Source organism: Phaethon lepturus, unplaced genomic scaffold (assembly GCF_000687285.1).
Source record: "Phaethon lepturus isolate BGI_N335 unplaced genomic scaffold, ASM68728v1 scaffold9256, whole genome shotgun sequence".
Lineage (NCBI taxonomy): Eukaryota > Metazoa > Chordata > Aves > Phaethontiformes > Phaethontidae > Phaethon > Phaethon lepturus.
The window spans coordinates 32,719-48,719 of NW_010548278.1; the positions used below are offsets into that span (position 1 = coordinate 32,719).

Sequence of the window (16,001 nt, forward strand, 5' to 3'; positions counted from 1 at the left end):
TTAGTTTCAATAGCACTTCCTTTCCATTCAGATGAAATGGGTATATAAGTATTGTTCAGAATGTATCTTTTTGACTCTCTTGGGACAAAACCAGAATCCCTTACTACAAATTAATGAATTATGACATAGGTCTCTTGGACAAAAGCATTTTTATTGGGCCACCCAGATGTTGTAATTGTGCTGCAAACTTTTGTTTTCTCCATAGATCAAAATATTATTATTAATGCTTCTCTATCTAACAACCTGCCATCAAGAAGAGCTCACTCTCTGACAGCATCTGGATCTCCTAATTTAGGAGCTACAACATCTTCACCAGCAAGACCAGTCTCCTCTCCTGTAATGCCTTCAAGCAAGAGTCAGTCTAGGTAAGGAGAAAATCAATGCTGTGATTTAAAAAGAAAAAAAGTTACTGTTAATTATTATCAAATGTGGGTTTTGTGCCAAACTGATGAAGTCTGACAAAAACAATGCCAGAAATGTCATTGGCCTTTTGATAGACATCTAAAACATTGTAGAACAACATAGGACATTTAAGCTGAAATACCATGAATCTGAGGATGGCTTTGTAGCAAGTCCCTGAGCAGCATGCTTCAGTTTGTCTGTTACAAAAGCAGATTGGAATGCTGTTCCAAAACTACACAAATACAGAGTTTAACTCTTTCTCTGTATCTTCTCCAAAACATAGTTATAGATATCTTCTGTACACTGAAAATCAACACAAAAAGGTTATAGATGTGTGAACTGAAGTTCTGAAGTTTCTCAGCGTCAGTCGTTTCTACCTGGGGGAGTCTTAACTTTTACTGACATTCCTGGTGATGATTGCAGTACCGTCTCGGGGAATTGGAGGAACAGATTTGAAATCTTTCTCTTACAGGTCTCTTCTTGAACATTCATCCTTCTCATGCCACTTAGGCAGTGCAAAAGGTCATGCTGTGGTCATGCAGTGACATAGTACACTAACGTATTAATTCTATAAATGGTAATAATGGTGGTGGTGGTAGTAGTTGTAGTAATAAGAATATAACGATGATAATATGTCACAAATGTGGATAGTACTTTATATCATACAAGACGACAGTCACAACAGAGGCCTTCTCGGGCCTTTTAACAGAATGAATACTGAGGTATGTTTATGAGTATGAATCTTGGCGTTTCCAGGACAGCAGTGGTAAATAATGGAAGAGATTACTGCTGCTGGTAGAACATTATTTTTGAAGAGACATGTCTTGTGTAATGGTTTATGTTGTGTATTTCTTAGGGATTTTTTACACTTAAAACGGTTGGGTTTGGCAATAGATGTGAGTAGTAGAGCCACCTGTGGACATCTGTGGTTGGCTGCCTCTCCTTTCAACACTGCTTTCTGAAACTCTTACTATGTTCTTTGCTTTTTGTTCTTCACTGTCATTCACAACCATGGGGTGAACATGTCAGACTAGGATTTATCTCTGTAAGACTTTTTTTTTAAGGATTGGAACAGCTTTCTTTTACATTAAACTGGAGAAATACTGCTTTACTACCTCTGGAAAATGCTGCTCTGTTTTGCAAATCTGCTTTTTGCTTTTATGCCAAAATAATTGTTGTTCTCTAAATGAGATTAAAAGGCTCAACAGAAAAAGCTGAACGGAGAACTCACATTCCCGCGGGAAGGACAGCTAATGTTCTCTTAAATCCTCCCAGTCCTGGGTTTCTGTACGGATCCCTGTGCAGCTTAGCACTGTGGGCCTCCCCAAGTTATGACAGGTTTTCCCTGGCAAAGTTGTGTGGAAATTCCACAGCAGCGCTTAGTAGAGCTCTCCTCAGCTTGATATGACCCTTCGTGCTAGAATTTGCTTAGGCTACAGCTGTATGGCTGTTTCATCTGTCCTGAGAAAATCTTCCTCAGTACAGATTTACATGTTTTATCCACTACCTTGACCCAATTTTCAGATGCCGTTAAGAGACTTGGAGCACTTGAAAGAGTTTTGTTCTTGGTATTTGCCCTTTGGACCCTTGATAGGTCTGAATTGTGCTTGCCAGTTTTCATGTGTGTGGACGCTTCACATGTGCTAAAAGAAAGAAGTATCTGTAGTGCTTCAACTGTGGTTAGTAAGTCTAAGCTATGAAATAGTTGGCTCCCTGCTTTGCTGCAAAGTCCTGTGATCATCCACGCTGTATGCGTATTAATTCACTCCTGGGGTGTCTTTTAGAGTAAACCAGCTGGTTGCCTCCAAGATAGAATTTAGGTGCAGTTCTGGGAATATTTGCTCCAGAGACTTCTGGAGATAGTGTGGATGGAGAGCTTCGTCTCAAACCATCTACAATATACTCTTACAGGACACACTCCCAGCAAGGGTTGTACCTTCAGGCAATCCACCCACAGCCATGGCACGTCCTGTTGCTTTGTGTTACATTAAATAAATGGCAGCCTGTCAAGAAATAACATATGCCACGGCTTATTTCAGCCACTTCAGATAGAACACACACCAAAAAGTAAAATTATGTCTTAGAGACATGCAAGCGCCATGGGGGACCAAACCAGACCTGAGCCAATTGCTGGGCAGTGCAGAGCAATGTGAACTTGAGTCTTTCTGCCCCCCTTGGAAAAAGTGGCAGGATGGATGCCTTTAGCAGCATTGATATGACTGACAGAGGAGCAGACTGGGGCAGTGGTCCACAAGCTGTGGATGTACAGACTGCAGGCAGCGCAATATTCTTCCTGGAAGCTGCTGCTCTTAACAGCGGTGATACACAAGCAAAGTAAGTTTGGGAGCCCACACAAGCTGGACAAACATCTTTTGTTTCTTCTTGCTCCATTTTTGTTGGTAATTCTGCAGTCTCATAAAAATCAAGTTCTATACTTAGTTACACCCAACCAGTTTTGTCAGTAACATAATTAAGATAAATGAAGCATTCATTTTCCAAAGTAACAGAAAGTTGGAATGTCCTAGATAATGAAATAACCTAGGAAATACAGGATCCACTGGGAGTGCTGATACACATTTGTATGGTTCTACACAGATTAGAGCCAACAGAGTTTATTAATTCAGATTAGCATCTGGATTTAGACACAAACACTAACAAGGCTTCATAGGTGGAGGCAGTGTTGGACATGAACTGGTTGTGCACGTTAGGTGAGTGCATGATTCCGCACAGAACCTAGAGCTTGGGAGAGCAGGGAGCAGAGGGTCCCAGCCTTTGCAGCACAGAAAGCTGAGCTGGTAATGATTGTTAGCTGCAGTGTAGCAGCTAGGAGGAGGAAAGCAAGAGAGATTTCTAGTTCTTTTTCTCTTTCCATATAATATGTGAATTAACTTTACCTGACCAGTAAATTAGATTGTCTTCACCAAGTGATAAGTGCTAAATAAAATAAGATTTCTTAAAGTGAAATAAAAATCTAAATATAATGATAGCAATTTAAAAAGAGGAGGACCTGGCTATCTTTGTTGTACATTTTAAATAATAGTAATTCTTACAGGTAGAGAATGAAAAATGGTATTTTTACGTATATGACTCTCAGCCTTAATATTGCTGACCTCCTTACAAATAATTCACGTTGAGAAAAAAATCCTAGTGTGAGCCACATGTGCAGATAATTTCCAAACACAGGTAGTCTGCAGCTGTCTTCTGTCATTCTTCAAAGCAGATGTTCATCCAGCAAATTCCCAAGTTCTTTGGAAATCTAGTGCCACCTGTAAGGTGGAGGAAGCAGGGGAAGGGTAGTAATGCCACTGGGAAACAGATAACAGGATATGGGAAATTAGAGATGGGGGCTTTTTTGCAAAGAGAGAGTAAACTGCCTCCCTTATTAGCTGTATACAGGTATAATCCAGACTGCTTCTCATTACAGTTTTGGTTGTTGGTAGTAGTGGGGTTTTCTTGGGGGTTTTGGCTTTTTTTTAACAACCTGTATTTATAACCCACACGATTTTTAACCCGAACAATTGTGGAAGACACCCTTCATGTGATCAGATCCAGTGAAATGCAGAGCATTATAATCTGCTGCTGATCTTCCATTTGGTACTCTACAGTTCCAGTCTGTTTTCTGGAGTCAAGAGACTTTCGTCATCATGGTTTATTTTTCTTGTCTGATAAAAATGTTAGGAATGATTTTAGCCAGAAAGTTATATGCAGTATGTCAGTACTTGCCATAGTGCTTTCAAACAAATTGAACATTATCAGTTAAAGCAGATGGTATTTTTTAATACTTTTTATCACATTCTCTTTTCAATTGCATGCATGCATCCCAGGCCAGGAGTGAATTGAGGAATCTGATCTAGCGTATTTATGTAAAATGTCGCCTGTTTGCAGCAGGTGACTGCAAATGTCTTTACAAACACAGGACAACAAGCTGGTCCTGTTTTCCCATTGCAGCTGTTGGAACTATTTGTACTGAACTTGACGGCAGAATTCATAGATTAATGGATTTGTAGATTTGAACATTGCAAAGCAATAAAGTCTGACACACGGTCACTAAGCCTGGCATTTTGAAACAAATACTGTGACTTCTGGAGTTAGTTACAGTTTAAACTAGACAGTTCTTTGTATTTGTGCTGGCTGCTTAGATCCCTCTGTTTTCAGGATGCTGGTGGATCCCATTCCTGCAGTGTGTGTTCAGTGGTGTTTAGGCCCAGGAAGGGGCTCAAGAGCTTGGCCCATCATTGCAAATTAGTATATGAAATTCACTGAGAGCTTGTTCATGCTGCTCAAGGGATAGTTCAAGTCAGGGCCTAACTACGCTTGCTAGTGTAAATCCTGTAGTAGCCTGAAGATTTTGGGATGTGGCTTTTGGAAATGTACCAGTTCTGCTTCAAAAACTTTGTTCAAGTGCACAACTTATGTTAACTATTGCAGTTACAAAGAAATTGGCTGAGCTTGGTATTACTTAAGTCAACTGAAATAATTAGCACCAAACACCTAGTTGTTTCTGTGATCATTTTCTGCCTTTGCCCTCAAGAAATTCCAGTCTGTTTTCCTTCATTCAGTCCACAAAGCTGAAAGGAGGAGATCATTAGAACCTCATTTCTAGAAGGAAATGGCCTCCAGAGGCTACTGTTCAAGCCTAAAAGAAGAAGGGCTTGACCTGTTTTTGAGGTATCTGATGATACTTCCCAAGAATAGCTGGGATTATCCAGGGAATCCATGGGCTGGGAAACAATGAGGGTTGAGTGCCTGGAAAGAGGAAGGGTTATGCTTCTTAAAATCTGCACCTTTAATGCTCCCAGATATAAGAAAACCCAGGTGCATAAGAAAAATATTTGTTTCTTGTGTATTCAGTCAGAATATTGCTATTTTATTTTAACAGCCTTAAGGAATTCTTCCTCCATTCTATTTTTCCCTTAGCAAATCTTCAACAAACCTCCTAAACAGCCTGCACTACAAGAATACTGGCATTGTTTTCTTTAAAGGGAAGATGAGAATGCTTTCATTTGTGCCATTTGCATCAGGCCCTTTTGCACATGGAATAGTGTTAAATAGCATGCATATACATTCTCAATTCTGGCAAAGTCTGAAGTTGTCTTCAGGGGAAAGAATAGATGCTCTAAGACAAGATGGTACAAACTGTCGTTATGGGTCTTACAAGATACTGCTTTATTTGCTTCTTTCAGATATTGGTAATAAATGCATTAAGGAGAGTTAATAAAGTGTAAACACAAGTAAAGTGTTAATGCAGTATTGCATAATATTTCAATAAGTAGAATTTTAATGTAACCAAACTACAGCAGTCTCTTTCTGACTTAGCACATGGAGCAGCAGTAGCTGGCACGGCCGCGTTAAAGGAGGAATGAAGGGGTTTCAGAACTTCATGGTGTCTGACAGTAACATGACGTTTGTCGAATTTGTAGAGCTCTTCAAATCTTTCAGGTAAGATATATTTTTATTCTGTACTGATCTCATTCATCCAAGTTTATAAAAGGGCAAAAATTGAACTTTTCAACTCTTTTTGCAGTGTCCGTAGCCGCAAGGATCTGAAAGACCTTTTCGATGTCTATGCTGTGCCTTGTAATCGATCTGGTTTAGAGCCTGCTCCACTTTACACTAATTTGAAGATTGATGAAAATAGCAGTGGATTCCAGCCTGATTTAGGTTTGTTAACATATATAATACAGCCTCTTTAGACTTGTTAGACTGCTCAACAGCTTCAGTTACTGATATTAAGGAAAAGTGTCTGTCCGTCTCATAAGAGGAAAATACAGCCTCTTTAGACTTGTTAGACTGCTCAACAGCTTCAGTTACTGATATTAAGGAAAAGTGTCTGTCCGTCTCATAAAGAGCTATCAATTGTAAGATTTAAGTAGAAGATTGCTGCCATACCTCCACTAATACCCAGTTAGCAGGGTGTTGACAGCTTCTATGTTCAGAAAGGAAGGGGAGAAAAGTGTTCCTGCTTCAAATTAGCCAGATACATTTGTAACTGGTATAGCAGAGGCATAAAACTTGTTGCTGAGCGGCTGGGCCCAACACAGGGATCTGTATCTGGTTGCAGGGGGTCTGGAAGGGCTAAAACACTGAGCAAATGTAGGGAGGAGAAATGAGGGGGCTGTGCTCCCCGTCTCATTTGATTGGTGTTTTCCTAGTAGATCTGCTTTATGTGGGACAAGGGGGAAGGAAACCTCTGTCCTCCTTTACGTTCCACAGTTACCATAATCTAAGTCTGGAGCTTTGCCTGCATTTGTACTCTTTGTTGTATTAGTGAGTAGAAACAAGATGGTTTTGTTCTAATTTACTACGTAAGTGCTAAAATATTCAACCAGATATTCATGTATATTATATATTACATTATATTCTACACACGTAATATAGCCTATTTTTTTTTCTTTTAAGATTTGTTGACTAGGAATGTTTCAGACCTTGGTTTGTTCATTAAGAGCAGGCAGCAACTGTCAGACAACCAGAGGCAAATATCTGATGCTATTGCTGCTGCCAGTATTGTAACCAATGGTACTGGAGTTGAAAGCACATCGCTGGGAATATTTGGAGTGGGAATCCAGCAGCTGAATGACTTCCTAGTGAATTGCCAAGGAGAACACTGCACCTATGATGAAATCCTCAGTATTATCCAGGTCTGCAACACAAACAACTTGCAATTCCTTTTACTTGAACTCTTGTTTCTTTTCCCCACTAGCGTTGTCCGTAGTCAGAATAGCATATTTGTGTGGATATCTCCTTTCACACTGATGTTGTCACTACAGTTTACTTGAATTTAAAATTTAATACCATCTTTATTCTGGGCTATAAAATTCTGCAGATGTCTGTAAATATGTGCATAAATAGAAAAAAAATCATGCAATTTCCAGAGTAAACATGGACATTTTATTCCCTTATGTACAATGGCTGAAGTGATTAGAAAGTACATAGACATTTTTTAACTCCTTCAAACATGCATAATTAATATACTCCAAAATTAAGCCCCCACTTAGCAGTTAACAAAGGCTAAAAACTGTGTATTTCAACTATGAAGATGTAATATAAAATTGCAACGTTTAAAAGACAGAAATTATAAAGAAACATCAAGTTGCCGTACCACAAATCTTTAATTCAGGATGGTGGTGTGTTCTGTTAAAGCACAATAGATAGGCGAAGGATGTCTGATTACAGATCCTTTTTAATTTCAGCTTAAGTGCTGACTCTGCTTTGAACAGGCGGTTGGATTGGATGACGTCCCGATATCCTTTCCAACCTGAATGATTTACAATTATGAGTTTAGTGCGCTTGTTTAGTGATTTGTAAAGCAAGCATGAGCAGACTTGCAGGCGCCTCGTTACTTCAGCCACAAAAAGACTGGTTTTAGATACTAACTGGTTAGTTCAGTGAGCAGGCTACACTATGAAAATATGAAAAAGCCGTATTTCTAAGAATTGTTATTACTTATCTCTTATATTTCTTCCTCTTTATAGAAATTTGAACCCAGTGTTAATATGTGCCAGCAGGGGCTGCTATCTTTTGAAGGATTTGCAAGGTAATTATTTATGTGTTAATTTATCTATATATACACACACACACACACGTATATATAAAAAAAGATGACACCAGTGTACTGATGTTTGTATGACAGTCACAAAATACTCAGCACAGCATAAAATTTCCTCACATCTTCTCACCTCTAGATATCTGATGGATAAAGACAACTTTGCCTCCAAAAATGATGAGTCACAAGAGAATGCTGAGGACTTGCACTTTCCACTGTCGTATTACTACATAGAATCTTCACACAATACTTACCTTACAGGCCATCAGCTTAAAGGGGAGTCTTCAGTCGAGCTCTACAGCCAGGTATGCAGGACTGGATCATTGTGTAGTTTTCAACATGTACTTGTTCGTTTAACTGGCAAGTCGCAGAAACATGACCTTTGTGCTTTGAAAATCTAAATGTCCTCAACCCCTGCTTGCAAAACGTTGGAAAACATGATGTGTGGGAAAGCTGCCTGTAAGCACAGTTGTGCTCAAATGCCTTTTCTAAGGCAAAAAAATTGGTTTAGTTTGAGATTCATAGCATTTAGACACCAGTCGGTCTGACCCAACCTACTAAAATTAGACTTTCCCACAGGAAAGACTGATCTAATATTTTAGTTCATTCAGATGTCAAAAACTGTACATTGCACTGCAAAGACAAATTTCAAATGGAACTATAACTTCTAAAAACACTACTTCTAGGAATATTCTGCAGTTTTTTAGACTTTATGCCTGACTGGTGGTGGACAGGAAAAGAACTATTTCTCCCTAGGGCTTTTGGTTCTGTGTTTGTTTGTGTGTATATATATATTTGTGTGTCTGTGTATTTACCAAATGCTAGAGAAAGCATTAAACTTCCTGTGAGTAGTGTTTTCATTACTCTAAATGTTAATGACTCACGATTGAGACGGGCTCATCTGGCATCCCATGAGCTGCTTCGCCTGGAGTTGTAAGACAGAGGGGTGAGGCTGTGTTTGTAAAGCCCAAAAAACACGATTGCATCGAACAATGCAATTGCAAAGGAGGTTCCTGTAGTAGCACTGCACAGGGTAATGTGAGTATTGTGTTGATAATCCATGGGAAGTGAGATAGAACTCAGCTGGCTCCAAAATTTGCATGATGCAGAAAAGCTTCTTCCTATCCCTCAAGTAGTTGTCGCCAGAAGAGAAGGGGCACTTTGTTCTGGCTCGGTGTGTCTGGCTATCACAGAAGTGGTGGTGTTCCAGCTACAGACACAACTGCCTGAAATGTAATTATTCAGGTTTTGAATAGGAGAAATAATTTCTTCTTTATTCATGAATGTTTTTGGTGGAAATGGTTTTGATCGTCGAGATCTTTGTTTTCAGTAAAGTATTTAATTGTAATACAGGTAACTCTTTCAATGATAGGCATGCTGAATAGTGACAGCAATAATAAGCTGGGCTGCTAACAGATGGGTTAGATTATCTTTCCCTTTGTCCTTCCTCTTTGCTTTCTTCAGTGGTTTTCTAGCAAGTAGGGCTTTCTAAAATAAATAACTTAAATAAAAAATGGATGGATGGATGTAAATAAGCTTAATATCATTAAATATGATGGCCTGGCACATTTCCATTCTAACTATCCTCAAGAAAGTTGTTCAGAAGACATTATTTTTGGACCTTCTTCTATTTAAAAAGCTAACAACAAAAAGAACCAGCAAACAAACTGCAGATGCCGAGCCCATAAACTGTCACGGTAGCACCCTGGAATAAATTGCTGTGTTGCTTTACAGCTGCTTTTGCAGGTAGAAACATGGAAATGTTTCTCTCCCTCAGAACATTAAGCTATATATTAAGAACCACTTTCTGCAAGCAGATTCCATGCGTCCTGTCAGATACCATGAATTTCAAAGCTTTATGGTACTTCTCCTAAGAACATAAATGCTTTCTTAATTTTTGCACTCTTTCTCAACCTAGGGAATGCAGTTAGCTGGGGACTGTAGGTTCTGTGGGCTATGTTTACTCCACAGAGATTGCTCTTTCCAGCACTTTTGCTGAATCACTGGGCTTTCATTTAGCTCTGCAATGTCTGTCTTCTGCTTTGATGGCATGAAACTGTGGCTTATACGTGTTTACACTGCTCAATTGCATTGTAGGTCCTTTTACAAGGCTGCAGAAGTGTAGAATTAGACTGCTGGGATGGCGATGATGGCATGCCTATCATTTATCATGGACACACTCTAACTACCAAGATCTCTTTTAAGGTATGCTGGTAATTGATTGATTGATCTCTTTTAAGGTATGCTGTGATTCTGTAATTGCATATAGAAACAAAAAAATGAGAAGAAAATCAGTAACTTCTCCTCTAATTAAGGAAAAAATTTGCCTGCTACAGAAGTACAAATCCTAATGGGCTAAATCCCAGTAGAATATGAACTGTGGACCATGTCAAACATGGACTCCTCAATTATAAACATCAAGCTTTCCAAATTAGTTTTTGTAGCATGTGTGCTGTAATTTTCTGTCTTTTTATTGTCAGCATAACTACCATAAGTAGCTGTTACCACTTCTGTTGTAACAAGATGCTAGGTTAATCTGCAGGAGCTTGTTTTGAAAGCGAATTGTGGATTCTTTCTTCTTAGAGGGGAAAACATGCCTTCCTTTCTCGCCTTCCAACTAACAGTAAGTTAACTGAACGCTGTAAAATAATCACATGTTCTTTCAATGACCTTTCTTTCTCACAGGAGGTCGTTGAAGCTATTGATCGCAATGCATTTATCACCTCCGACATGCCAATTATCATATCAATAGAAAACCACTGTTCATTGCCTCAGCAACGCAAGATGGCTGAAATTTTCAAGGTAGGCCATAAGTTGTGGTAAACTATTCTAAGCACGCGCCTTGGGATTCTCCATAATATATCACATGTTTTCAATATTTCAGAACGTATTTGGAGATAAGCTGGTAACAAAGTTTTTATTTGAGAGTGACTTTTCTGATGACCCCATGCTTCCTTCACCTGGACAACTGAAAAGAAAAATCCTGCTTAAAAACAAGAAGCTGAAAGCCCATCAAACACCAGTGGATATATTGAAACAAAAGGTGAAGTCCTTCCTTAATAGCAAGCAGTGAGACCTAACTTTTGTTAGAAATAATTCCTTTGTGTGTGGAGTTTTTGCCATTCCAAAATGCAGCAGAATAATCTCATGCATATTCATGCTTGGAAGACTCATAGTGGATTGCAACACTTTCAAATAAATAGATGAAACATGTAGTGAAGTATTGATACAGCATAACAAAATTTTAGTGTCTTTTAGTTTTATAATACCTCATGATATTATGGTTAGCACCACATGTCCTATGTGATAAATATAAATGAAGTTTCACTCTGAGGCTATCACGTTTGCTATTCATGTTTGTTGAGAAATAGTGATATGCATTGAGTATGTGTGTATATATACAGTTTATAATAATTTTTAGTAGAATTCTGCTTTGTTTCTTTTTTCATATTCAAGCTAGGCAAATAATCTCTTTCTTACTCCCTTTTTGGGGGGACTCTGCTTTCAAGTAGTGCTTTTACCTTTATGAGTATTTTTTTAAATTAATGTTTCTAAAAATTAAGGTTGCATCTCTGGTGGCCTCAATTTAATAATGTCTATGGTTAGTCAGCAATTAGATTGAATCCTTGAAAACTAATTGCTTTTACCCAAAATGTAAACACAATTGAATTAAATTGAGTTCTTGTATCAGAGTAAGTACTGGTTGCACCAGTATATGGACATTCTCCATCTTTCAAAAAACTTTTAAACTGTTTCCAAAACAGCATACTTAGACTGGAAAAAGGCGGTCTTGCTCTGAATAATGTGCAAAGTGGACGTTTTCCCATAATTAATTGGATTTCATATCTTATTGGCTCTTTTTCTACCAATACAAGTTTTCTGTATATTCAAACCCTTAAAATTATATTTTACTTTGATCTTAACAATCTTGCTTATTTCTATTATATATATTCATATAAATATTTATATTTTGTACAAATAAAATAAGATGCAAACAGTGATGAAAACTCTTCTGTTTTTTAAAAATATGTACCAATAATGTAATAAGTGGTTCTGTTGCTCTAGGCTCACCAGCTGGCGCATATGCAAGCACAGGCCAGCAACGGTGCTAGCAACCCCACACCTACCAATGAAGAGGAAGAAGATGAAGAGGATGAATATGACTATGACTATGAATCTCTCTCCGATGGTAACAATATTTATTTATCTATTTATTTATTACAGTGCTGTTAGAACTGTAGCAATAAGGCATGTAAATATTCTAGTTCAGGAATGATGTAGGTAAGTTGATCTTACCCTGTGAGAGGAAGATGTACTAAATGTCCTTGGTGGCACTTTGGTGCAGTCGTCTATAATACTGTGAAAATAATTTGACTATGTAGACGACTTGAGTGTGACTTTAACTCCAATCATTAGGTGATTTAACTATGCAGTGTATGCTAAATTGTAGTGTTTATAAATTATATTTTATATCATTTATATTATGCAAAATGATTGTGTTCGTAGTGTACTGTATCTACATTTGCCTGTATGGTCTTTCCTAAGGAGTTTAGACACTTGAAAGCTCAAGGTTCACAACAGGGTTAGCCCCTGCATGACTGCCATTAAATTGACCTAAGATGCGGATTGTCCACAGTCCTCCTTGGTTACTATCTAATCCCAGAGACCCTTGAAATACCTATTTTAGTTACCCATTCAGCATCAGCTGTTCACTTTATGAGTAAAGATAGAGAAGCTGCTGAGTCCCTGGCTTGTTCAATAAAGATGGCTTTATTAAAGCTTTAGCTGCTCAGTTAAAAAGTGGCAAGGCATGCTGTAGTGACTTGCCTTGTAAGTTCATGTGCTGTCTATGCTTCAGCTATCCTAGCCTTCAGGAACTGGCAGTTTAGCATAAATCTGCCTTTAGGGCCAGTTTATAGATTGCATATAATGATTGGCATGCCAGAAGTGATAACAAATACTGCCGTTAGTAACTTCTACTACTTACTTAGCTCTCCAGTTCAGTCAGACCCATTTGATTTAACTACAGATGAAAGAGAGAATGTGCCAGACCGAGGCAGCTGAGCTGAAGTCATGCATCTTGTTTTGCTTCTCTTGCTGCAGGGCTGGTAGGTTCTGGTAAAGCAAACAGCTGGAGTCAGAAACATTTAATCCTCTCAAGTTTTGTCAAAGGACATTTGCCAAAACCCCAATGCATGGATTGAACAAGCTGGATGCATCTAAATGGGTTACTCATTATTTTTCATTGGTAATTTTTGGAGAATATATCAAAGTAGATCACAGCACGTTTACCCAATGAGACAGCAGTGATGGTACAAGTGATAGCAAGGTCTTTCAGTAGTTAAATCCTGCACCATTGTTAAACTTCATAAATGGGTCACAAAACTGACCAAAGGGACAAAAAAGTTACAGATGCACTTCAGTATAGATAAACATAAAGTAATACATTTAAGGGAAAAAACTTAAACCTTGCTTACGTGATTCTAAACTCAACAACGGCAGTTACAGTCTGGGAGATCATGGAATTATTGAAAGTTCTCTGAAATCCTCAGCTTGGTGTGCAGTGATAGCCAAAAGATGAGGATCCATCAGGAACAGTATTGAAAATAAAACATCTTTTTGCTTCAATATAAAACCTTAATGTCCCACAACTTGAGTTCTCTGTCCAGTTCTTGCCTCCATATCTCAAGAAGGATATGGTGAAGTTAAGGAAGTTAGAGAGAAGGGCAACTGAAAAAACAAAGGGAGTGTGGTGGTGGCCTTGCACAAGTCTGAAAAGGTTGGAATTCTCCAGCTGGTAGAGAAGAGAACTGAGGGGTGAATTTGAAGCAGGCTTACTAAATCATTAAATGGTAGATAAGAAGGATACAGAACTGTTACTCCTGAGATCTAAGAGGTGCTCAGTAAAACAAGTGGAAGATAAGTCTAAAACAGGTTAAATAAAGTATTACTTTGTGCAACTGTTGGTAAACTTCTGGAATTTGCTGCCACAGGAGACTGCAGAGGCAAACGGTATCAGCAGATTGAAAAAAAGGATTGGACAAATTCATGGGCAGGTTTATAAGCAAATGTTATAGGTAGAAATGTATGGTCCAACATCCCTAATATTCAGCAATTATGGATGTTTGGGGTGGTACAAGCGAAGTGGACCATGACTAGTGGCTGGATGCTCTCTTTAAACAGCATTTCCCCTTGCCACTGTCAGAAAAAGAACACTGAGCTAGATGGACCATTGGTCTGACACAGTTAGGCATGTTCTCCTAGGTAAGGTACTTCACTCATTGAACCTTTAAGTCTAATGGGTACCTGCTTAAGTTCTAGGTACTGTGTTCAGGGAAGATGTAAGGCTTGTGCCATGCCCTGCAGCACAGGACTTCTTTCCAGCTGGTCTCTTATTTACATTACTTGCTTCTGTGTTAATGATTTAAAAATAGTCACCAAACTAAGGACTGGACACTGCTTGTGGGTCAGCAGTATTGTTTATGCTAATAGGAAAATATATGAGTTTGCTGCTGGTGTTGTCTTCAGTTGCATTTTGCTAGAAAGTTGGCCTAACTGGATACTTGAGAATACTCCTTGTGTAGGACAGGGTGGAGCTAGTGTAGATATAAATTGCACTGAAAAAATTAGATCTTTGTTAACACACTTGCCAGGAAAATATTGCAAGCTAGCTGCAGTAAGTGCTGTTTGAGCAATGTTGTAGTTAAGAGAAGGTTTGAGAAATCTGAAGCAAGAAACATTCACACCTTCCGATATATAAAGGAATCTGCAGCATGGTTTACTGCTTTATTACAATGATCGTTCTTTGGGATCTTTAATTACATTAATAATCTGGCAAAACTAATCTAAATAATGGTCTGTAAACTTTCTAAAAGATTTTCAGTTTTATTTTCCTTACTGATACATTAGGTTTATATAAGGCTAATAGTTTTACAACTGACACTTAATTTTCATTTCTCTGGCTGTAATTCTTAATTTCCTTTACTCTTATTCCCTCTCTGAATCTGTTTCCCTGTAGCTGATGTCCTTAATGCTTCGCCTGCTCCTAACAGCCAGGAAGGTAAAGGCCATTTGGTTGAGCATTTTAACTGCATGAAGTCAGCACTGCATCTCCAGCCTGTTAAATGTGACAGTGTGAATATATGGTTTCCACTTCATATTAAAAATGCAATCAAGATATTTTTTAATGTCATTTGTTAACTGGTCAGGAGCTGTTAGAAGGCTGCATGTGTGACACTGGTTATGCATAAAAAGAATATGGGCAAAGCATCAAGAATATCAGGAATGAGATAAAAGCATTCCTTTTGTGACAGTTACAATATTTTGGTCCAGAAAGACCAAATTAGTAGGTGCATTATTCTCTTGATAAATACGTAGCTTTGAAGAGGAATTTCTGTAGATGTAAAAAATATTTGTTCGTGGTGAATGTAAGGAGAGGAAAGACAAAACTTTCTGTACAAAGACGTGTACATGTTTGATTTGGTTAATTGTGTTTGGACTTGAGCAATTCTTTGTTGTTCAGGAATATCGGTGGTTTTCAGATAGCAAGCTTAATTCATTAGATGATTTTGTTTTAAGCATCTTCTGAGCACAAAAGGATGGGCTTTTAAAGAAGTGCAACATATTAACCAAAGCTGAGCATTAAATTTTTAAAGTACAAAATTACTACTAAAAGAGAATGCTTTGACCAGTAAATGCATTATTTTGGCAACTGGTTATTCAGAGAAGATTCACAGCATTGTCCACAAATACTGTTAATTCAAATTAAATTTCCAGTTGAAATTGTTTGACTTTATGTTTATTGAAATCCCATTAATTTTTAGATAACATTCTTGAAGACCGACCTGAGAATAAATTATCAAGTGATAAACTGCAGTTTGAATATAATGAAGAGACTGCCAAACGAATAAAGAAGGCTGATTGTGCTACGTACAATAATAAAGGAAAGGTAGTTCTGCTTTTTCCCTCTTTCTTCTCAGCCACACTTTGATATATAACCAGCTTCAAAAGGATTTGAGCAGTTTAGGTAACTGAGACATCAGATGGCAAATGCGCT

At 38.1% G+C, this 16,001-nt stretch overlaps 1 protein-coding gene across 1 annotated transcript in view; it reads left to right on the plus strand.

Moving 5' to 3' along the window:
• The window catches only part of PLCE1 (phospholipase C, epsilon 1), a gene marked incomplete at its 5' end in the record, with an annotated part of 56,466 nt that overhangs the window by 25,309 nt on the left and 15,156 nt on the right, over positions 1–16,001 (plus strand). Inside the window, 12 exons of the mRNA XM_010289912.1 lie at positions 206–365; positions 5,719–5,841; positions 5,927–6,063; positions 6,802–7,040; positions 7,875–7,936; positions 8,085–8,250; positions 10,043–10,150; positions 10,631–10,747; positions 10,830–10,988; positions 12,011–12,134; positions 14,964–15,005; positions 15,769–15,893. Of these exons, the coding sequence (XP_010288214.1) occupies positions 206–365; positions 5,719–5,841; positions 5,927–6,063; positions 6,802–7,040; positions 7,875–7,936; positions 8,085–8,250; positions 10,043–10,150; positions 10,631–10,747; positions 10,830–10,988; positions 12,011–12,134; positions 14,964–15,005; positions 15,769–15,893 (1,562 nt within the window). The remainder of the gene's footprint in view (positions 1–205; positions 366–5,718; positions 5,842–5,926; positions 6,064–6,801; positions 7,041–7,874; positions 7,937–8,084; positions 8,251–10,042; positions 10,151–10,630; positions 10,748–10,829; positions 10,989–12,010; positions 12,135–14,963; positions 15,006–15,768; positions 15,894–16,001) is intronic.